This window comes from Rhinoraja longicauda, chromosome 18 (assembly GCF_053455715.1).
Source record: "Rhinoraja longicauda isolate Sanriku21f chromosome 18, sRhiLon1.1, whole genome shotgun sequence".
NCBI classification, from domain to species: domain Eukaryota; kingdom Metazoa; phylum Chordata; class Chondrichthyes; order Rajiformes; family Arhynchobatidae; genus Rhinoraja; species Rhinoraja longicauda.
Window position 1 is genome coordinate 35,867,694 of NC_135970.1, and position 24,656 is coordinate 35,892,349.

Genomic DNA, 24,656 nt, shown 5'->3' on the forward strand with positions numbered 1-24,656 from the left:
CCCTTTAGCCACAAGGGCCACATCTAACTCCCTCTTAAATATAGCCAATGAACTGGCCTCAACTAGTTTTGTCAAGATAGTTTTGAAGGTCTCCAATGAGGTAGATTGGAGACCTTCCTAGATAGTCCAGGACCACTAGATAGTCAGGACCACTCTCTAGTTGGTTATAGGATGGTTCAGTTGCCTGATAACAGCGGGAAAGAAACTGTCCCTGAATCTGAAACATCTATTGAATGAAAGTACTGACTGCTGCCATAGGAAGGATGCCTGATAAGAGATTTAGTGAAGGGTTGAATGTTTGGAACATCCTGTGCTGGCATGTGGAAAGGTTACACTACTCAAGTTAACATGTGTGATCACATGCGATGTTCTTTAATCAGACTTTACTGCACGTCATCTTGCACTGAACCTTATTCCCTTTATCTTGTATCTGGACTCTGGACAGCTAGATTGTAATCATTTTTCATCTTTCCACTGACTGGATAGCACGCACCAAAAAGCATTTCACTGTGCCCCGGTTCAACTAAGCTACACAAACTAATTTTGCCATTGACCATTTGTAAAGATGAAGTGGCATTAATTTAACCACTGCCTTCGCTTTTCTACTTCAACTGATGATAAAAAGGACAGTTGTACATCAAGCGACTGAATCGCCGTTTGATCGTTTCATCCAACGTCAATTACACCTTTTTTATTCAACACAGACCAGGCCAATTAGTCAATTTCCAGTCTCAATATTACTGAGAAAATGCAATAAAATCATTGGTTTCACACTACAAGAGTCGTTAGCATAGCACCATAAAATCACAGTTAGTTTGATATGTTACATTGGTGACTCAAAAGTGACATCAGTAAAAAACACCCTCAGCAGAATAGTTCATGTCCATTTTACGGGAGCAGAATTAGGCCATTCAGCCCATCAGGTCTACTCTGCCATTCAATCACGGCTGATCTACCTTAGCTCTCAACCCCATTCTCCTGCCCTCTCCCCAGAACCCCTGATACCCGTACTAATCAGGAATCTGTCGCTCTGCTCCTTACATTTTATCTCTGTTTCCTTTGCCGTTACCTTCTCCGAGCTAATAATTATCTATTCTACATTTTCCTTCATCTCCACCCCCTTTGAAGTCTCTTTCTCACACCTTGCACTTCCTTATCTCTGTATCTCCCCCTCCCCTGACTCTCAGTCTGAGGAAGGGCCTCGACCCGAAACGTCACCCATTCCTTCTCTCCAGAGATACTGAATGTGCTACTCCAGCATTTTGTGTCTATCTTCCTTAAAAATACCCAGTGGCTTGTCCTCCACCACCATCTGTGGCAGTGAATTCAAAGAATGAGTAACATGTTGCAAATTCCATTTCATTTTTAAAATGTTATCATGGTCAAATATCAATCCCAGGTACAAATAACATTTTGCTCATTACATAGTGAGCCACCATTACAGATACTAACTGTATATTCCAAATATATATATATATATAGAAGGTATCACAAAATGCTGGAGTAACTCAGCAGGTCAGGCAGCATCTAGGAGAGAGGGAATGGGTGACGTTTCGGGTCGAGACCCTTCTTCACACTGATGTCAGTCTGAGGAAGGGTTTCGACCCGAAACGTCACCCAATCCCTCTCTCCTAGATGCTGCCTGACCTGCTGAGTTACTCCAGCATTTAGTGATACCTTCGATTTGTACCAGCATCTGCAGTTATTTTCCTACACAAATATATATATATATAACATTCCAAGATTAATTTTCATAGCTGCCAAGCAGAAGTCAGGATCAATAGTCCAGGTGATAATAGTCTTGTATCTTAACTGTTTAGTAACCACCCCCAACAACTTACAACGGGTTGATTTCCAAGCAATTTTAAATAAATATCGCTGTAAAAATATCAATGGTTGCTGCTCCAACTCAATAAACAAAGCATCATTGTTTAATCTTTCTTTCTAAAATGGCCAATTCATTTTTCTGTTCTACGTCGCCTACATAAAAAGCACAGACATGTTTCCATGCTTAACGACTCTTGTGTCTTAGTCTAAAATCACATGAATTTGGACGCTCTACGGAACGCAGGCTGTAGGTGAATTGGCCATTGTAAATCGCACCTTGTGTATAGGTCAGGTGGAATCTGGAGAGCGTTGATAACATTATGGAGAGAACAGATCTGGGTTAGAATAGTGTTGGACTCGTGTAAATGGGTCAGGGCGGACTCGGTAGGACAATTGGTATGTTTCCACGCTGCATCTCTATCGCGATGATCAACACCTTTGGAGGGGAAGGGGTGTGTTTTTGTTTTGTTGCGAGCGAAAGCGGGTGTCAGGAGCAGAGATGTGAACAAAACGACCGAGTACTCTTTGGATTAGTTGCTTCCCACGAACGTGGAATCTATATCATCTAGTGTGCACGGGGGGGGTGGAAAGCAAATTGGTCCAACTGAAAAATCCCAGCGCAAGGACCTAAATCGGTAACATGGGGTCACATCCTCTCCAGTGTTGGCAGGCGGGAAAACTTGGCTGCAGAAACGAGGCCTGGCAATTCTTGAACTGTCGGGAGGGAATATATCAGGCGGACATTCGTGGACGAATCTATAAAGGACAGATCACTCGAAACGTATAAGATTATTAAGATTATTAAGGGGTTGGACACGTTAGAGGCAGGAAAACATGTTCCCAATGTTGGGGGAGTCCAGAACAAGGGGCCACAGTTTAAGAATAAGGGGTAGGCCATTTAGAACGGAGATGAGGAAAAACTTTTTCAGTCAGAGAGTTGTGAATCTGTGGAATTCTCTGCCTCAGAAGGCAGTGGAGGCCAATTCTCTGAATGCATTCAAGAGAGAGCTAGATAGAGCTCTTAAGGATGGCGGAGTCAGCGGGTATGGGGAGAGAGCAGGAACGGGGTACTGATTGAGAATGATCAGCCATGATCACATTGAATGGCGGTGCTGGCTCGAAGGGCCGAATGGCCTCCTCTTGCACCTATTGTCTATTGTCTATTAACACACGCGTCTCGTTCGTGAAAGCAGGGAGATTCTAAATTACAGACGCGCTTCAATGTAAATCATCCACTGATATTACTGTTCTCTCTACAAGAGAACGGTAGGTAGGCTGTAGAGATTGCGTTCGCCCACATCTTTCTAAAACACGCGTACTGTCCTCACCGATTGAGTAGGAAGGAACTGCAGATGCTGGTTTAAACCAGCAGGAATGACCAGCTGAGTTTCAAAAAGCTTTTTGTGTCCACTTTCACCCATTGTGTTCCTCTGGTTTTAAAAAAAAACTAGGAACTGCAGTTGCTTGTTTGAAAAGAAAGTCACAAAGTGCTGGAGTATCTCCGTTGATTCCATCAGTGTTCTTCTAATTAACTTCAAACCAGGTTGAAGAAGGGTCTCGACCCGAAACATCCCCCATTCCCATCTCCAGGGATGCTGCCTGACCCGCTGAGTTACTCCAGCATTTCGTAGCAATTTTGTCTTCGATGTAAACCAGCATCTGCAGTTCATTTCCTACGCTTGCTATCCTCACCCGTTGAGTTCCTTTCAGTGGAAGCAAGGAACTGCAGATGCTGGTTAACAAAAAAAAACAAGAAAAACACAAAGAGTTGGAGTATCTCAGCGGGTCATATCAGTTATTTTTTTCTAATTAACTTTAAACCAGGTTGAAGAATGGTCTCGACCTGAAACGTCACCTATCCATGTTCTCCAGAGATGCTGCCTGACCCGCTGAGTTACTCCAGCACTCTGTGAAACGTCACCTATCCGTGTTCTCCAGAGATGCTGCCTGACCCGCTGAGTTACTCCAGCACTCTGTGTCTATCTTCGTGAGATTGCCAGGAAATTTGAGCGTGACTTCCAAATGAGCCAACCAATAAAAGGTTCTTGCGAGGACTTCTTGCCCCACAAAATAAATCTCCAGATGGGCGTCCGGTCGAATGATGGGACCGTCCTTGCACATTTCACAATGGGGGGCGCAGCGGTAGAGTTGCAGCGCCAAAGGCCCGGGTTCGATCCCGACTACGGAGCCGTCTGTACGGAGTTTTTTGTACGTTCTCCCCGTGACCTCCTTCTGGGGTTTTTCAGAGATCTTCGGTTTCCTCCCACACTCCAAAGATGTACGGGTTTGTCGGTTTATCGGCTTGGTATATATAAATATAAAATTGTCTCTAGTGTGTGTAGGATAATGTTAATGTGCGGGGTCGCTGGGCGGCGCGGACTCGGTGGGCCGAAGGGCTTGTTTCCGCGCTGTATCCCTAAACTAAACTAAACTTAGACAATAGACAATAGACAATAGGTGCAGGAGTAGGCCATTCTGCCCTTCGAGCCAGCACCGCCATTCAATGTGATCATGGCTGATCATTCTCAATCAGTACCCCGTTCCTGCCTTCCCCCCATACCCCCTGACTCCGCTATCCTTAAGAGCACTATCTAGCTCTCTCTTGAATGCATTCAGAGAATTGACCTCCACTGCCTTCTGAGGCAGAGAATTCCACAGATTCACAACTCTCTGACTGAAAACGTTTTCCTCATCTCAGTTCTAAATGGCCTACCCCTTATTCTTAAACTGTGGCCCCTTGTTCTGGACTCCCCCAACATTGGGAACATGTTTCCTGCCTCTAACGTGTCCAACCCCTTAATAATCCCATACGTTTCGATAAGATCGCCTCTCATCCTTCTAAATTCCAGTGTATACAAGCCTAGTCGCTCCAGTCTTTCACTCAACCGCCATGAAAGGAAATGGGGGAGAGCGGAGCATCAAAGAAAGACCATGTTTATCTCACCGCAACTCGCCTCCCCTCCTCTGTATGTTCCTCACGCTTCATTGACGATTTAGACCCCATGGGCATTTTCGATTTTAATTGGACTTGGGTTACTTGGAAATAAACAGGAGGGCAAACAGATTTAACAAGCGACTAATGGGGCCGAGTAGTGATAATCATCGCGACGACCTTGCACCCCAGTGGGTCAAAATTCAATGTGTGTAGGATGGAACTGCAGATGTGCAGGAAAAATAACTGCAGATGCTGGTTTAAACCGAAGATAGACACAAAAAGCCGGAGTAACTCAGTGGGACAGGCAACATCTCTGGAGAGAAGGAATGGGTGACCCTTCTTCAGACTGGATTTTTTTAAGGTTTGGAATAGTTGCCACGTATAAGGATTACAGGGATAGCCGCAAAAAGCTGGAGTAACTCAGCGGGTCAGTCTCAAGAAGTGTCTTGACCCGAAACGTCACCAAATTCCTTCTCTCCAGAGATGCTGCCTGTCCCGCTGAGTTACTCCAGTTTTTTTTTTGTGTCTATCTTAAATCAGCATTCGTGGTTCCTTCCGACACATAAAGATTATAGACGAGCGCACACAAACGCAATTATGAAAATATTTTAAGATGTGTGATTTCCCTCAACGAATATTACAAGTATTAATGTGTAGGAAAGAACCTCTGATGACGGTTTACACCGATGATAGACACAAAATACTGGAGTAGCTCAGCGGGACAGGCAGCATCTCCGGAGAGAATGAATGGGGGATGTTTCGGGTCGAGAACATTGACCAGACGAAGTGTCAGGGGTGACAATCGGATAGAGTTTCAGATATTAGTATCAGAAACACTTCACCAAATCTCGTTACTGCACCATGAAATCGCCTAAACTGAAAACAATTGCATTTTCATTGCCAAATAGGTAAAAACGTTGGAGTTTTCGAGGATGGTTTGCCCGAAAGAAATGTGTTCGACGAAACGTCATATTTCGTTTCGAGACACAGCAGGGAAACAGGCCCTTTGGCCCATCGAGTGCCGGCCCATCATCGATCACCCGTTCACACAAGGTCCAAGTTGTCCCACTTTCTCATCCGCTCCCCACACACGAGAGAACAATTTACACAGGGCCAATTAATCGACAAACCCGCAAGCCTTTGGGATGTGGTAAGAAACTGGAGCACCCGGAGGAAAAACTACGCGCTCGCATGGAGAGCGTGTAAACTCCACACAGACAGCGCCCGAGGTCAGGAACGAACCCGCGTCTCTGGCGCCGTGAGACAGACAATAGACAATAGACAATAGGTGCAGGAGGAGGCCATTCGGACCTTCGAGCCAGCACCACCATTCAATGTGATCATGGCTGGTCATTCTCAATCAGTACCCAGTTCCTGTCTTCTCCCCATACCCCTGACTCCGCTATCCTTAAGAGCTCTATCTAGCTCTCTCTTGAATGCATTCAGAGAATTGGCCTCCACTGCCTTCTGAGGCGGAGAATTCCACAGATTAGGGGATTGGACACATTAGAGGCAGATAACATGTTCCCAATGTTGGGGGAGTCCAGAACAAGGGGCCACAGTTTGAGAATAAGGGGTAGGCCATTTAGAACGGAGATGAGGAAGAACTTTTTCAGTCAGAGGGTGGTGAAGGTGTGGAATTCTCTGCCTCAGAAGGCAGTGGAGGCCAGTTCGTTGGATGCTTTCAAGAGAGAGCTGGATAGAGCTCTTAAGGATAGCGGAGTGAGGGGGTATGGGGAGAAGGCAGGAACGGGGTACTGATTGATAGTGATCAGCCATGATCGCATTGAATGGCGGTGCTGGCTCGAAGGGCTGAATGGCCTACTCCTGCACCTATTGTCTATTGTCTATTGTCTCTGACTGAAAAAGGATTTTCCTCATCTCCGTTCTAAATGGCCTACCCCTTATTCTTAAACTGTGGCCGCTGGTTCTGGACTCCCCCAACATTGGGAACGCGTTTCCTGCCTCTAACGTGTCCAACCCCCTTAATAATCTGATATGTTTCGATAAGATCCCCTCTCATCCTTCTAAATTCCAGTGTATACAAGCATAGTCGCTGCAGTCTTTCAACATATGACAGTCCCGCCATTCCGGCCAATAAAGCAGCTTTACCCAGTTGAGTAGCTGTATTTGTTAAAAGAACAACAGCCCCGAAATTTTGAATTTGGTTTCGGTGTATTTGTTAAGGACGATGATAATTGATAGCACTCATAAAAAGTACATTCCAAATAAAGAGACAATAGACAATAGGTGCAGGTGTAGGAGGGGGGAGAGGGGGGAGAGGGGTGGCAATTTACAGAAATCAAATAACCTACAAACCAGCGCGGTTTCCGGGAGAAAGCCCACGTGCAAACTCCACACCGACAGCAACCGCGGTCAGGATCGAACGCGCGTCTCTGGCGCTGTAAGGCAGCAGAACTACCTGCTGCGCCACTGTACCGCCCGCGAGGAAGTGATAGTGAAAAGTAAATGCCAAACTCACGCCACTGCCCAAACATAAAAACAACCGTTGACGACAGATGCGATGAGCAATTAGTGAAGTTCACATCAACTCGGCAATTAGAGTTTCGCCTCGTCACTAAACTTTAATTGTGAATCTCCATTACCTGCATAAGTTAGCACTTGATTCTAATTTAGTTACAGTTTATTATAATAACTTGTAACGAGGTACAGTGAAAAGCTTTGTTCTGTAAGCTTTCCATATCGGATCCAATATACTCTACATGAATCCAATCAAGTAAAACTCAAGTACAATAGATTGAGCAAAGGGGAAGTTGCAAAGTGGAGAACATAGACACAAAATGCTGGAGTAACTCAGCGGGTCAGGCAGCATCTCGGGAGAGAAAGAATGGGTGACGTTTCGGGTCGAGACCCTTCTTCAGACAATGTCAGGGGGATGTGAAACGAGAGAAATGGAAGGGTACGGTGTGAAAACGACAGATCAATGGCGGCACTATCATATGTTGAAAGACTGGAGCGACTAGGATGAGAGGAGATCTTATCGAAATGTATAAGATTATTAAGGGGTTGGACACGTTAGAGGCAGGAAACATGTTCCCAATGTTGGGGGAGTCCAGAACAAGGGGCCACAGTTTAAGAATAAGGGGCAGGCCATTTGGAACTGAGATGAGGAAGAACTTTTTCAGTCAGAGAGTTGTGAATCTGTGGAATTCTCTGCCTCAGAAGGCAGTGGAGGCCAATTCTCTGAATGCATTCAAGAGAGAGCTAGATAGAGCTCTTAAGGATAGCGGAGTCAGGGGGTATGGGGAGAAGGCAGGAACGGGTTACTGATTGAGAATGATCAGCCATGATCTCATTGAATGGCGGTGCTGGCTCGAAGGGCCGAATGGTCTCCTCCTGCACCTATTGTCTATTGTCTATCAAATGCGACGTGGGTCAAGGAAAATGTAGAGCAGAACAGAACATTTAGCTAGGGGAAGATGTCAACGAGACATACAATGTAAAATCAGGAGGACGGTCAGACCGATCAAAGGATTGCAGCATGCAGTTCTCAACATTGTAGTGCATCAGTTCCATGAAACTGTGTGACTTCAACACAAACTGTCGGAATATGTATATCTCGATTTTTTTTCTTTACAATACTTACATCCAAAAACATAATTGCCTTTATTAAACGTACGATAAATTATCAGATTTTACTGACAATGTTTGTTCTTTCCAAAGTCACTAATGTCACCTGTGGTCAATAGTAACTATCGAGAATCTAGTGTTGACCATTGTCACCCCTACGAACCCTGGCTGGATATCCACCCACAACCCAAAACTCGAATCCAACTGTGGCATTGAGCTTTAAAACGCGTCCATGATATTTAGGTTAGTTTCGTTTCGAGATACAGTACGGAAGCATGCCCTTCGGTCCGCCAGCGATCCCCGCACACTAACACTATCCAACACACACTAGGAACAATTTACAATTTTAACGAAGCCAATTAACCCTACAAACCTGTACGGCTTTGGAATGTGGGAGGTTCACTAGGTTAATTCCCGGAATGGCGGGACTGTCGTATGTTGAAAGGCTGGAGCGATTAGGCTTGTATACACTGGAATTTAGAAGGATGAGGGGGGGTCTTATTGAAACATATAGGATAATTAGGGGATTGGACACATTAGAGGCAGGAAACATGTTCCCAATGTTGGGGGAGTCCAGAACAAGGGGCCACAGTTTAAGAATAAGGGGTAGGCCATTTAGAACGGAGATGAGGAAGAACTTTTTCAGTCAGAGAGTGGTGAAGGTGTGGAATTCTCTGCCTCAGAAGGCAGTGGAGGCCAGTTCGTTGGATGCTTTCAAGAGAGAGCTGGATAGAGCTCTTAAGGATAGCGGAGTGAGGGGGTATGGGGAGAAGGCAGGAACGGGGTACTGATTGAGAGTGATCAGCCATGATCGCATTGAATGGCGGTGCTGGTTCGAAGGGCTGAATGGCCTACTCCTGCACCTATTGTCTATTGTCTATTGTCTATTGTCTATTGTCTATAAACCGGAGCACCCGGAGAAAACCCCACGCTGATCACGGGGAGAGCGTACAAACTCCGTACGGACAGCTTCCGGAGTCAGGATCGAACCCGGGTCTCTGGCGCTGCGAGGCAACAGCTCTACCGCTGCGCCCTCGTTGTTGTATGTTGATGACAACATCGTACAACTTTCAAAAGAACGCGGCTTTTCCAAGAACGCACAGAAAACCCGTCTTTAAAATTCACAAAATCAACACTAAAAAAAACGTCAACTGAAATGGAAGATAGATACAGAATGCTGGAGTAACTCAGCGGGACAGGTAGCATCTGTGGAGAGAAGGAATGGGCGACGTTTCGGATCGAGACCCTTCCGACAACTAAAATGGGACCACTTCTTCGAAACTTGATCAAATTCTTCGTCATAGGTTTTTTAAAGATCGTTCAATTACGATGCATTTTGAAACTATGAATTACTAATCGTTTATTAATCCACACGTTTTAATCTATCTCCTGATAGGTCAGCGATTTTAATAGGGCTCATTTAATAGAGAGATAATTCTCAAAGCTTGACAAAAAGACGATAAGTATTTGCTTGCAGCGCGGAATCATAAATGGTGTTACCTATTTATGGGATCTTATAGGCTTTGCTAATATAATATAATATGCAATAGCACTGCGAATGAGCACGTTCGTAAAAGAAATCAATCGAAAAATTGTGCATTGTAACTTCAATTCGTAGAATTATCAAATTAGATTTGATGTATTTGATGTATTTAATGAATTATCATTAAGGATTTCAACATTTTCACGAACGCCCGACCTCATCTCGAGTCGAAGATAGACCTCAAAAAGCTGGAGTGGCTCAGCGGGACAGGCAGCATCTATGGAGAGAAGGAATGGGTGACGTTTCGATTCGAGACTCTTCTTGGGTCGCGACCCGAATCGTGCCTGTCCCACTGAGTTACTCCAGCTCCGTGTGTCTATCTTCGGTTTAAGCCAACACCTGCAGTTCCGTCTTACTAGCCTGGAGTCGCCATTCTTATTCGCGTACCTTATAGGCTACACCTCGACACATCCCGCTGAGAGTGGACGACTATTGGGCAGAACAACTAAGGTGGGGAGCTGTTTCAAACGGTGCGCTGTGTGTGTGTGTGTGTGTGTGTGTGTTTGAGTTAGCGGAGGAAGGGAAGGACATTGGTAAAGCTCTCCAATGGCCACAAAGCTCTTTGAAGCCGCCTTGAATCGTGGAAGAGCTCTATCCAAACCGCGTTTTCGTTTCCCCTGGAAGTCGTCTATTTCCTGGTGGTGGCGCCGACTAATTTTCACGGGACTTGGTGCTTGCTTGGTATTTAGAACCAATATTTGTATCGTTAATTAGGAATTCCCCCCTCCCCCCCTCCCCCCTCCCCTCTCCCATGTAAATGCAAAAATAGAATTCACTAATCTTTATCTTCATTGCAGACGGCCAAAACAACAACAACAACAAATCTTTTAGCAATCAAAGTGATTCGGGCAGCAACCAGTGACTTTAACACGTTATCAGTGAATGGGACTGGAGTGGACCAGGTGAGGGGAGTCTAGATGACAAGTTGGCACAAGCACATCAATAGACAAGAGACAATAGACAATAGGTGCAGGAGGAGGCCATTCGGCCCTTCAAGCCAGCACCGCCATTCAATGTGATCATGGATGATCATCCACAATCAGTACCCCGTTCCTGCCCTCTCCCCATACCCCCTGACTCCGCTATCCTTAAGAGCTCTATCTAGCTCTCTCTTGAAAGCATCCTTCCACGGGGGTTCGTAAAATAAAAGGTGGCAAACTAATTTGCTCAATACAGATCTGGATGTGTAGGAAGGAACTGCAGATGCTGGTTTGCACTGACGATAGGCACAGATTGCTGGAGTAACTCAGCGGGTCAGGCACCACCTCTGGAGAGAAGAAATGGGTGACGTTTTGGGTCGAGACCATTTTTCAGACCCATTCCTTCTCTCCAGAGATGCTGCCTGTCCCGCTGAGTTACTCCAGCATTTTTGTGTCTATTTCCAGGCCTTATTGCACCTGCACCGGACATCTTTCGATCTGCCCTCTGATCTGTCGATATATTTACAAAGGGTTCTTGGGATTGACATTAATAAGAAAATATGATCCCAAATGATCCATTGAGCATTTCACTATCTTGTTCGGTGTAGGTTTGCTTTTGTGCGATAACCAGAATATGATTGGAAACATGTAACAGTGACGCCATCCCTTCAACGCCTGGTCAGTGGTAATGCAGGGAAGATCGATATATTGTCTCGATGAATGTTCTTCGCACTGAACTACAATAGAGAGGGGGGGTAGACACAAAACGCTGGAGTAACTCAGCGGGACAGGCAGCAGCTCTGGAGAGAAGGAATGGGTGACGTTTCGGGTCGAGACCCCATCAGACTCTGTCCCGCTGAGATACTCCAGCATTTTTGTGTCTGTATTCGGTGCAAATCATCATCTACAGTTCCTTCCTGCACAAAAGAGAGAGGTGGTGGGAGGGGGGGAGGGGGGTGGGGGGGGGGGGGGGAGAGGGGGAGGGGGGGAGGGGGGGGGAGGGGGGGGAGGGGGGGTCGTATTTACAACACACCGGTTCCAAATTCGACGGTTCGGTTTCGACTGCAGAGCGATGCAATCCTACAATGAATATATCTTGTATAAGAAAGTAACTGCAGATGCTGGTACAAATCGAAGGTATTTATTCACAAAATGCTGGAGTAACTCAGCAGGTCAGGCAGCATCTCGGGAGAGAAGGAATGGGTGACGTTTCGGGTCGAGACCCTTCTTCAGACTGAATGACTATATCTTTGTGTAGGAAGGAACTGCAGATGCTGGTTTAAACCGAAGTTAGGCACAAAAAGCTGGAGTATATCATTCCTTATGCACTGTTGTGTCGCCTTCCCATTGATAGCGTTTAGAATGCTTCCGCCTCAAATCGCTACTATCTGTACATAATTGCCCCTCAAAATGCCCCTCAAATTCAAAGAAAACTTCCGCAGATGACATTTAAAATATATATACATATACACATCTGCTAAACGCACTGACACGAATTTTGCAGTGGCGACAACACATTTACACGCACGACTCGCTCCATGCAGCGGAATGGATTCGTTTGTTCGATGCAAACCGCGCAGATGTGCATTCACACACGAACTGTGCAAGAATTCAGGTTAAAATCTAATGCAATTAAATCTCTCAAATTGCACCTGCAGATATGTCTCTTTCCCCCCCCAAAAAATTAAATCTCCTAAAGCGTGTAACTGGCATGTTACGAGCGAATTAGTGCATACAAAAAACAAACCAATCTTCGCCTTCCCCTCGCTGGTTTCGCGCCTTTCTGACATCCACTGCCTCTCCTTGCGGATTTTGTTTTAAAGCTTTGGATGTATAGAAATTCGTGCCTTATTTTGCTTTGGAAAATAATCTGTATATTTTGTTGGGTTTTTTTGTGTGCAACTTGTCAGTCTCTCTGATATTCTCTGGGCATGTAACTAATCGCCCTACGTTTAATATACCATCACAAAAGATAATACATTGCCACGATTTCCTGGATTATATCAAATGGTGCAGTTATGTGATAATATCTCGGGCATGGGGGAAGCAAGCGGCTTTTGTTTTTGGTGTGGGGTGGGGAGGGGAAGGGAGGGGGGGGGGTGAGTTATTTTTGAATGAGAGTGTGATCTTCACGGTGTGTGTACTGTGGACTGGACTGGAAGCGGCGTCAATATGCGACAAACTCTCTCGCGGCGCTCACGGCCACTTGGTCCCCTCGACTCCCAAGACCACACCGCAGGGTCCAGGAGCTTCACCGATTAATGAACCACCAACACTTAAAGCGGCCCCTCCCCATCCACCCACCCAGCTTTCGATCAATACACTGAATTCCGCCTTTAATTTTTTCCTCGCACGAAATCGCATCTCTCCTTTCATCTCACAGTTTCGTTCTATTGTCAACAACAATGTTGTTTAATGGCGAGCGGTGGAGAGATCTACTTTATTAAGCTTTTGTTGGCCATTTGTTTGTGTCTGTCTCCCTGAAGCTTAGAATCCCCGTTTCGGTTTTAAACGCTGCCTTTCGTGATGCCTTTAAACCCCATAACTGTGCTTCGAGAGACAGGGATATTTGTAGATATTTGCATTCCCTGACCTCTATCTATTTTTCCCCACCACCCATCCCCACCTCTATTCCTGTTTGTCAACCTGCACCTTATGTCGCTTATGAGTTGCGACTGGTGTTTGTCGTTGATATATATATGTCTTGGTCGCTCTATTCATCCACCCCCCTCCCTTCTCACCTCTATTACTGATTGCCCCCCCTCCCTTCCCCCCCCTCCCCCACCCTATGTCTTATCCACTACCCCCCCCCCCCCCCCCCCCCGCCCCCACACCATATGTCTTATCTCGCCCATGAGATGCGACTGATATTTTTTTCGCATTCTGGTGCCTGCGCTGGGATCTTACCTCCGCCGTTTTGAAATGCAAGGTAGGGGAACCTCCAGACATTTCCCAGTCCGACAGCATAGCCCACCATTGACAAAATAAAGTCCGTCTTGCTCGACCAGTTTCCTCTCGCTTTGTTTTCGTCTCCATCTTCCTACAGAAAACATAACATGTAGCTGAATCCCGCAAAGGTGCAATAATGGCGATTGGTTTCAGTCATGGTTCAACGTTCAGTCCTTTACGGCAGTCGAGATACCATTTTTGTTGTTGTTTAAATCACACGATTCTAAATCCACCAGCGTAGTTAATAGTTCGAACATGCATTGCAATTGAACTAGAAATTACTCGAAATACAACCGCCCATGAACGAAGTGGAATCTCAATACTCTAACCTTCAAGATGCTATTCCTGCCAATATTAAGCTTAGAAACGAAACACAGCGCACATTTTTCCCTATTAAATAATTAAAGGGGGGGTGGGGGTCAATCTTTCAAGCGAGGGTTAGTTATTATGGCCACAGTTTAGATAATTTCATTTCGCGTGTAAAACGAGAAAGACTTACTCCATCGGCATTACCGGGTAATACACTCGTGCTACCATCAGTTCCTAAGATCACAGTGCTCGGGATTTTGGTAACCCAACTGCCTTCAGCGTCGTTGTGCTCCGTCGCGGTGGTTAACGCGAGGCCGCGCTTCACCTCCACCTCGGCGATCTTACAATAAACCTTGTTTGGGTGCTCATTGATTTCAACCGGAGTATCCCTGTGCGGTAAGACTTCGATAGAATCCTCGTGAACGGCGGCGTTGGGTTGCGTGGCGGCATTGATACACGTCCCGGTCTTGGCGCCCTCGGGTTCGTTCGGTTTGTCTTCTTTGAGAGCAGGCCCTTTGCCTCGGGTGGACGGGGCGGCGACCACAAATGGCTGGTGTCCTTCGGAAGCCAGGTGCGGATCAGTCTCAGGGCTGTTCCTGGGAACCCCCACGCCCTCGCTTGTGCCGGCCTGTCCCGGCGAGAGGACGCCGGCAGCGCTAGCAGTCTCCTTGGCCATCCTTGCCGGGCCAAAGCCGTCCTGTCAAAGGCGAAATTCACATTAAACCGAGCAGTCAAGTTTATTCAAGCCTATTCTAATAACAACGCGGGCGGGCGGGCGGCTACGAACAGGGAGTGATGTGTAGGTATGTTTGCCAGGGTTTAAATGCCCCTCATTAGTCGCCGCAGCTCAGCTGCTAGCTGCTCAATCTGCCAAGCACTTTCCCCCCATCTGCGGCACAGAGACAACCGTGTTGTCTTTCCGCTCACGGATCGCAGGGTGCCCGGGTTTCTGCTCCACAATTACGATAGCAATGTTTCCTGGTTGTTTCCCTTCACTCAGATTCCAGCGCCCCGGGAACCGCAATGGGTAACGCGGTACCCGAGTCCAAGCAAACACACAACCAGGATAATGTCAAAATATATATATATATATTCTTTTTCTTTTTGAGGGGAGCTCGATTAAATATAGAAAATTTATACATATTTTAAAATAACCTCTGCTCGACTGCGATTGAAACATTGGGTGTGAGATTGCATTTTTTTTTTTTAACTTAGCAAAGTTTATGATTCGATTTTTCATTCTTGGCGCGGTGGGGGCCAAGTAAGTCTTGGGGTGTTTGCCTTGATCTTTGGATAGTTACAGAAATATTCTCGCCGCCGCCGCCCGCCCACGCTCACCATTTGTTTCAGCACCGCGGACAGTTCCACCATCTGCTGGCAGCAAACAACAGCCCAGTTGACCCTGAGATGTTGAGAAAACCTACCTCGAATCACAGCCCCCCACCCCCTCCCCTCTCACCCCCCCCCCCCCCCCCCCCCCACTCCTCCCAAAACTCCAAGCCTTACTCTGGGGTGCAAACCAACCCCAACCGAGAAAAAGGGTTTAATAATTTTAAAAACGAAAAGACGATCGGAACTCACCATGTTTTGCGATCCGGCGAAGTTGAAGAGGGGGTGAAAGCTGTGAGAAACGCCACTTAGAATGGATTTCGCCCAGTCCCGAGCAAGCGCTTTCTATACGTCCCTCGGCACATTGGGTGTGCGTCAGTAACTACCAAGGTGCCCTTCGTTTAGCATTTTCTTGATAATAAGTGTTTGATAAATCATTACCCCTGGATTCTGATTTTAAACATACAACTCATGGTGCAAACGTTAGCCGGCTGTCACTCAAGTGCGTACATGATCCGCAGATTACGTGCATGTGAACATGACTCACGTTTACAGTATTAATGATCTTTGGGGGCGAATGGTACAGATTCACGGAGCACAATTAAACGGTTAACCACCGTATTATAGCTGTTAAGCCCTGTGCTAATCAATGCTGGCATCTAACAGTGTTGTATAATAACACGGTGTTTTAAATGAAACAACTTATTGATGTTAAATATTGCCCTCAATATGATGTTTTCAAGAGAGAGTTAGATATAGCTCTTAAGGTTAACGGGAAAAAAAGCAGGAACGGGCTACTGATTGTGGATGATCAGCCATGATCACATTGAATGGCGGTGCTAGCTCGAAGGGCCGAATGGCACCTATTTTCCATGTCTCCGTGGCTCTATGTTAAAACAAGTAATGTTGCAATTAATTGCTTTGTTCCCCTCTTAATGGAGAGGGGGAGAAGTTTATTTGTGTCATTTGGGTCAGGAGAAATACTTTAAATCTTGTCTTTCGCCTGCTATAAAGTAAGATTTAAGTTAGTAGGGGGATAATGGATTCAGGAAAATAACTTTGGGTGCGTTCGATTTACGTCAGATGTACCGGCCCGTTGACCAAGTGCCAATTGTAAAAATAGATTCTCCCCACTGCAGTTTTTAAGATTTAAAAATAGCGTCGTGTGGAGCGGCGCACACACCCACGCTCAGAAGCCGAGTGAATTTGTGCAATTTATTTCCCTTAAAACACCAGATGGGAGTAGCTGTCTACTATCGGTTGCTTTGCTGGCGCTATCCAGAGTTGGATTGTTGTAACGGCCGCAGTTAAAAACATAGTCCATGTAATCTTTGACGCAATGCACCTAGCCCACTGCTATGCACGACACGTCGCGTTTGGTGCGAATGTGAAGGCGCTCGGTCAGGGTGGTTAGCAGTAAACTTCGCCGGGTGACACTCACAAGTTCAACACCGTGAATAGCACACGCACATGTTCTTGACCGCTCGCACCGATGGGGGTTGTGCAGATGAGTGTACATTCTGCATGGGCGTTCAGTGGGAGCGGAGAGAACGGGGCACATCTGTGGAATTCTCTGCCTCAGAGGGCAGTGGAGGCAAATTCTCTGAATACATTCAAGAGAGAGCTAGATCGAGCTCTTAAGGATAGCGGAGTCAGGGGGTATGGGGAGAAGGCAGGAACGGGGTACTGATTGAGAATGATCAGCCATGATCACATTGAATGGCGGTGCTGGCTCGAAGGACCGAATGGCCTCCTCCTGCACCTATTGTCTATTGTCTATTGACGACAGAAGTTCACGGAACGCATCAGAATTCTGATCGTCGCTCCGCTTTGATTGCCCAGGGAAACGTTAGGTCCACAGTTTACAGCCCCCGAGGGGGGGGGGGGGGGGTTATATCGTTTTAAATTACAAATCAGCCCTGCGGCGTAATGCCGTCTCCAATTCCATTACCACCCCCCACCTTTCTCCCCACCGCTTCTAACCCACCCCGCCAACCCCCACCCAACTCTCTTGAGTTGCTCATCGGCCTTTCATCTTTTCCATTAGCAACCCTGAGCGTTAGTTTCCGCTCCCCTGCCACGTGGCTGAATGTACCGACTCGGAATTACATTCATTAGAGCGAATCCGGAAAGACAACCGGTCAAATTCGACTTCTTTAACGGGCTTTAAAGTGTCGACCGCGTAAAATCCCCCAACCCATGTCCAAACTAAAATGTTGTTGCCCAACTTTATCTGGTATCCCTGAACTAACATTACGTGAGTATTTATTCACAAAATGCTGGAGTAACTCAGCAGGTCAGGCAGCATCTCAGGAGAGAAGGAATGGGTGACGTTTCGGGTCGAGACCCTTCTTCAGACTGGAACGTCACCCATTCCTTCTCTCCTGAGATGCTGCCTGACCTGCTGAGTTACTCCAGCATTTTGTGAATAAATACCTTCGATTTGTACCAGCATCTGCAGTTCTTTCCTTATAACATTACGTGAGAGCGCGTGGTATGTATCAAGGTTTAGATCCTGGGTTTTATCACAGTTGTTATATTTAAAAAAGAAAGCCTTGCGGCACACAGGGTATCTTGCATTTCTGGAGCTGAAATGGGAAGTGCGATTGGATTCCGTGTACCGTGTCCGCGTGTCCCTCAACGCCCCCGCCGGTCCCGCCCTCTCTTAAAACTGCCGGGTTGCTGCATTGCGTCCCTTCATTAAAGCCACTGCTTCCTGACCATCTACAATGCAGATGTTCCCGACAGGACACTCTACAAGTTCTCCGTGTGCCGTTTACAATTAACTCCTGGGAGCTAATGCACGAATCTCACGAAACGCGTACCCAAACAAACACGTTCCAAGTAATCTGTAGGAAGGAACTGCAGATGCTGGTACAAATCGAAGGTTTTTATTCACAAAATGCTGGAGTAACTCAGCAGGTCAGGCAGCATCTCGGGAGAGAAGGAACGGGTCGAAAGGAACTGCAGATGCTGGTTTGCAGCGAAGATAGGCACAAAGTGCTGAAGTAGCTCAGAGGGCCAGGAAGCATCATAAGTGATAGAAGCAGAATTAGGCCATTCGGCCTGTGAAGTCTACTCCGCCATTCAAATCATGGTTGATCTATCTCTCCCTCCTAACCCCATTCTCCTGCCTTCTCCCCACAACCCCCGACACCCGTACAATCTCTCCATCTCTGCCTTTAAAAAAACGCATTTAAATAAATCTGCCTCTCATATTTAACTTCAAACTAGGTATGGATTGTCTATAACATCACGCTATGACTAAAGCATATATTCCCAGTCCCATCAGCTACTATTTACTCGCCATCAATGTATTTTATTCCTCCAGCACTTTGGGTTTTTTTCCCCCACACAAGACTCCAGTCTTGGATGTGTTAGATTATTGCATTCCCTCCCCATCCTGCTAGTCCCGCTAGTTTCACATCCTTTGTTATCACCTCTTCCCCGGCCAACAATGGACCATTGTGGGCCCCACCCTTCCTTGGTCACTTGTTGCCGGCTCTGCTCTGTTCTGGCCCTTTCTTACCTCCAGTTCCCTCCCTTCCACTTCCAGTCTGAAGAAGGGTCTCGACCCGAAACGTCGCCCATTCCTTCTCTCCAGAGATGCTGCCTGTCCCGCTGAGTCACTCCAGCATTTTTTTGTCTATCTTCGGTGTAAACCAGCACCTGCAGTTCCTTCCTACCCGTGTTTTTAATTTTTTTTTAATATAACTTCTCTGGCCACCTTGCACTAAGGAGTCAAGAACTAGAGCCGTCAGTTACAGAGTCACGAAGCGGCCATTATTGTTCTTAATTACATTGTCAAAGATGAATGATAGTAATTGACTTTGCGCGGTGTTATATCAGAGTGACCCCGAGAGGGAATCAACTCCCGAAACCATCGTGTCTGCGTGAGAATCCGGAACGACTCGACCCCCATCACTGGAAACATCTAACTGAAATATCCAATTCCGCCCAATTAATCAAATTCAATCTCGTTTGAAGGCGTCAGCAAATATTTCACGAGCCATTATCGTTAGATTCAAAGACGTTTCCCCAAGAGACGTTTCCCCATCATTATTACAGAGTTACCGAGAGAAGAAAAAAACCCATCAGCTATCGCAATAGCATTAACGCCATGGGCCTTTATTCAACAGATCTTTACGATTTAAAACAAAAACATCGTGTGAACATCGATTTCTCTAACTTCAAATAACCCTTGCATTCCCCCTCCTCCCCCTTTCTCTCTCTCTTTCCCTCTCTCTCTCTTTCCATCCATCCCCCGACCCAAATCATACCAAGACGCTTCAAAGTCGTCGGATTGAGTCTCATTGTCTGTGACTCGTTTTCACCTAACCCACAGCCAACAATGGCCTGTTTCCTTTATGGAATTAAGAAGGATGGGAGGAGATCTTATCGAAACGTATAAGATTATTAAGGGGTTGGACACGTTAGAGGCAGGAAACATGTTCCCAATGTTGGGGGAGTCCAGAACAAGGGGCCACAGTTTAAGAATAAGGGGTAGGCCATTTAGAACTGAGATGAGGAAAAACTTTTTCAGTCAGAGAGTTGTGAATCTGTGAAATTCTCTGCCTCAGAAGGCAGTGGAGGCCAATTCTCTGAATGCGTTCAAGAGAGAGCTAGATAGAGCTCTTAAGGATAGCGGAGTCAGGGGGTATTCGGAGAAGGCAGGAACGGGGTACTGACTGAGAATGATCAGCCCTGATCACATTGAATGGCGATTCTGGCTCGAAGGGCCGAATGGCCTCCTCCTGCACCTATTGTCTATTGTCTATCATCGTTATTTCTTCGCATTTCTTTCGTTCGTATGTTCTAAATCTCTCTACATCACCGTCTATATCTCTCGTTTCCCTTTCCCCTGACTCTCGGTCTGAAGAAGGGTCTCGACCCGAAACGTCGCCCATTCCTTCTCTCCAGAGATGCTGCCTGACCCGCTGAGTTACCCCAGCATTTTGTGTCTATCTTGTTGAATTCCATATTTAGTAAACACAACGAAGACGCTGGCAGAAAAAAAAACAAGACCGATTTCATGTAAGCAACAGTCCTCCAATCTTTTCTTCGTTCGCTAGAGTTTATAGACATCAAGACAAAACGTGTTCTCTCCCTTTATGCTTTTGGTAGAAGGGGCGTTTGGTAGAAGGGGCCACTCTACCGTGGCCTAAATGCATGATATGCATTCAAACTAGAAATTATAAATATTTCTGAGTTGTTGATTATTTAGCCAATGTACATTTCTTCTACTCTCAGAAGTGTCATTGAAAAACAATTCGGATAAAATTTTAGTAAAAACTAGGAATTAATTTTTTGAATTTACAATCAAAAATGTCCTGATACAAATTTAGAGAGAACTGAAATATAGAGAGAGGATGGTTGCAGAGTGAATATTTTTTATGGCGCATTCTTAACTAATAAGCCATACGTGATAGGATCAGAATTAGACCATTCGGCCCATCAAGTCTACTTCGCCTTTCAATCATGGCTGAAGTATCTTTCCCTCTCAACCCCATTCTCCTGCCTTCTCCCCATAACCCCTGACACTCCTAACAGTGTTAGTGTTGTGTATATCTTGGTACATTTGCTGCTTTGCAAAAAAAATGTCAAACAGACAGAGCTTGAGATTGTGTTTTCCAAGTTGCAACTCCCCAAAACTGACCTCGCTCCGCGTGGAGTTTCACAAATTCTATCTGTGGAGATGCAGAGTGATTCCTCTCCCGTTTGTCGTTCGCAGTTCCACTGACACGTGGGGCTGGATGGGACCCCGTTCACACAAGAGCGAGGCCACATGGAAATTGGAGGAAGAGCACCGCTTGGGATTCTTTGTAACTCTGTGGCGCCCTTGACGTGGTGACTCTTTGCATACCTTGCTTACATCCCAGCTGTATGAGTGCTGATTTCTCTCATTTCAAGTAACTCCCACGTTCATTCCCCTCCCTCCCCCACCCTAGTCGTCCTACCAGTTCCACTGTTCGCATCCTTGTATCCCTCCCCCGGCCAACAATGGGCCATTGTGGGCTCCACCCTACCTGCAATCATCTCTTGCCGACCCTGATTTGTTCTGGTCTTTTCTCGCCTCCAGTTTATAATCCCCTTCCCTCTACCTTCAGACTGAAGAAGGGTCTCGACCCGAAACGTCACCCATTCCTTCTCTCCAGAGATGCTGCTCGGCCCGCTGAGATACTCCAGCATTTTAGGTCTATCCTCGTTGTTGTTAACAAGCCTGTGGGAGGAAGCAATGGGATTGGCGATGCAATTAAACATAACTGTCCTGTCATTCCTGTCCTGATCTTCGACCATGTTCAAATCCCCCATCACCTGCGTCCATCTATCACTTAAGATAGACTAAAAAAAACTGGAGTAACTCAGCGGGACAGGCAGCATCTCTGGAGAGAAGGAATGGGTGACGTTTCGGGTCGAGACCCTTCTTCAGACTGAGAAGAGTGGGAGTGGGTGACGCAGAGACGTGGAAGGAAGAGAGGTGAAAAAGAGACGTCAAACGGAACGGAGATCAAGTGAAATGTAGAATACATCTTTGTTAGCTGGGAAAAGGTGAGGCATAAAAAGATAACATTTAATCAGGAGGACTGTCGGAGAACTAGGATGGGGGAGGGATGGAGAGAGAGAGGGAAAGCAGGGGTTACTCGAAGTTAGTCTAAAGAAGGGTCTCGACCCGAAATGTCACCCATTCCTTCTCTGCAGAGATGTTGCCTGACCCGCTGAGTTACTCCAGCATTTTGTGTCTACCCTAAATATTCATCCGGCTGGGTTGTAAGCTGCCCGAGCGAAATACATCACTTGCCAGCCCGGCTTCACCACCCTTTTATGCATTGAAAAGTGGTCCATGTTCACTTAGAGCCGAGTATAAAGTAAACATTTAAATTATATTAAAGAAAACTAAAGAATAAAACGATCCGATGTTGTTGTTTATTTAGGACATTATATTGATTGATATAGTACTTTGTTTCCCACAGGACGATGGTGTAAACATGTTTTATTTGCCTCCCTAAGTATTCTAGTGTTCAACTCAGTTTGGAAACCTTCCTTTTATTGTCAAATACCTTCGGTTTGTACCAGCATCTGCAGTTATTGTCACCCATTCCTTCTCTCCTGAGATGCTGCCTGACCTGCTGAGTTACTCCAGCATTTTGTGAATAAATTCCTTTTAACGTTGTATACACTGGAATTTAGAAGGATGAGGGGGGATCTTATTGAAACATATAAGATAATTAGGGGATTGGACACATTAGAGGCAGGAAACATGTTCCCAATGTTGGGGGAGTCCAGAACAAGGGGCCACAGTTTAAGAATAAGGGGTAGGCCATTTAGAACGGAGATGAGGAAGAACTTTTTCAGTCAGAGAGTGGTGAAGGTGTGGAATTCTCTGCCTCAGAAGGCAGTGGAGGCCAGTTCGTTGGATGCTTTCAAGAGAGAGCTGGATAGAGCTCTTAAGAATAGCGGAGTGAGGGGGTATGGGGAGAAGGCAGGAACGGGGTACTGATTGAGAGTGATCAGCCATGATCGCATTGAATGGCGGTGATGGCTCGAAGGGCTGAATGGCCTACTCCTGCACCTATTGTCTATTGTCTATTGTTGCTCGTTACTGGTTAAATAACTCGGCCGCAAATACACACAGGCGCTTCGAAGTTCCCCCTCAGCAAATTCCAATATGCTGTGAAAATGTAATTAAACAAAATCAACCCAGAATGATCTTCGATGGTACGTTGGCAATCCGAACCATTTGCACAAGATTGCCGCATTAAACATCTGGAATTATTTGCGTTTTCTCGGGATTTCCACATAGATTGATTTGGTTCCAAAGTCGGATAGTTTTAGAGGGGGTGGCAATTTCGAATTTAGACACCGTCTGCGTTTATTAATTTCAAGTATTTGCAAAGCGTGCCAAAACCAAATCACAACCACTACGTCGTAATGCGATTATTGAAACCCGTTTAATTCCCTTCAATCTTCTCCGGAATAGTGAGGTGCAACGCGAGTGGGAAGTGGCATTAAATAAAATGTTCTGTGCCAAGCCTTCAGGCACCAATGGAATAAAATCTCAGTCACAAACGATAACATTAATCAGACTAAATTCTTACTATTCCCCTGAACACGCATCTCTCCATTGGCATCCGTGGGTATGATAGAACTGGGAAAGACACAAAACTCAGTGGGTCAGGCAGCATCTCTGGATAGAGAATGAATAGAGTGTCAGGGATTATCGGGAGAAGGCAGGAGAAATGGGGTTGAGAGGGAAAGATAGATCAGGAGATCTTATCGAAACGTATAAGATTATTAAGGGGCTGGACACGTTCGAGGCAGCCAATGTTGGGGGAGTCCAGAACAAGGGGCCACGGTTTAAGAATAAGGGGTAGGCCATTTAGAACTGAGATGAGGAAAAACTTATTCAGTCAGAGAGTTGTGAATCTGTGGAATTCTCTGCCTCAGAAGGCAGTGGAGGCCAATTCTCTGAATGCATTCAAGAGAGAGCTAGATAGAGCTCTTAAGGATAGCGGAGTCAGGGGGTATGGGGAGAAGGCAGGAACGGGGTGCTGATTGAGAATGATCAGCCATGATCACATTGAATGGCGGTGCTGGCTCGAAGGGCCGAATGGCCTCCTCCTACACCTATTGTCTATTGACAGGCAGCAGGCATCTCCGGAGAGAAGGAACGGGTGACGTTTCGGGACGAGACCCTTCTTCGCCCATTCCTTCTCTCCAGAGATGCTGCCTGTCCCGCTGAGTTACTCCAGCATTTTTGTGTCCCTATCTTGGGTGTTTCGTCAACATCTCCAGTTCCTTGCCACACACACTAAGACGCAGAGTGACTCTCTGGCCGGTGCCAGGAGCAGATGGCTCAGCGATGGAAGCGCACCGTTGAAGACAGTAAATAACAAATGATCTTTCCAGAGCGGAGCGGTGTGCCAGCTCGCCTGCAAGAACCAACCACACGCGTATCCACAAAGAGCATCGCCCTTGCTTGCTGGCTCATAACAGGGGAATGCCAGGGCTCTTTGATCCCGGAGCCATAACTAAACCGTTTCTAAATGAGCCGAGATTATTCATCTGCCTGTTACTGATGGCTGTTTCTACCGCATGCCTCTTCCACCGGCAGTTAATAAACTATTACTGCTCCTGACTCCGGCAGTCCCGGGCTCCACGGGCCGGCGTTGGCTTTTGTCCATTTGCCCCCAGCTGGGATTAGCCCGGGGGAAGGGGGGAGCTGAGAGAGCAGACTGCAAACTCTGACCACCGC

The 24,656-nt window shown here is 46.3% G+C and overlaps 1 protein-coding gene across 2 annotated transcripts in view; it reads right to left on the reverse strand.

The window, feature by feature from the left end:
* slc6a5 (solute carrier family 6 member 5) overlaps nucleotides 1–15,934 on the reverse strand; it is an 80,094-nt gene extending 64,160 nt beyond the window's left edge. Inside the window, exons 1-3 of one of the 2 annotated variants that reach the window (XM_078415504.1) lie at nucleotides 15,656–15,934; nucleotides 14,265–14,771; nucleotides 13,724–13,856 (exon numbers count right to left, since the gene is read on the reverse strand). In XM_078415504.1, coding sequence (XP_078271630.1) covers nucleotides 13,724–13,856; nucleotides 14,265–14,771; nucleotides 15,656–15,658 — 643 coding nt within the window. In that variant the 5' untranslated portion in view covers nucleotides 15,659–15,934. Of the gene's footprint in view, nucleotides 1–13,723; nucleotides 13,857–14,264; nucleotides 14,772–15,412; nucleotides 15,477–15,655 lie in introns of those variants that run through there. The other variant, XM_078415503.1, reaches the window with a different exon arrangement.
* Nucleotides 15,935–24,656: the final 8,722 nt, after the last annotated feature.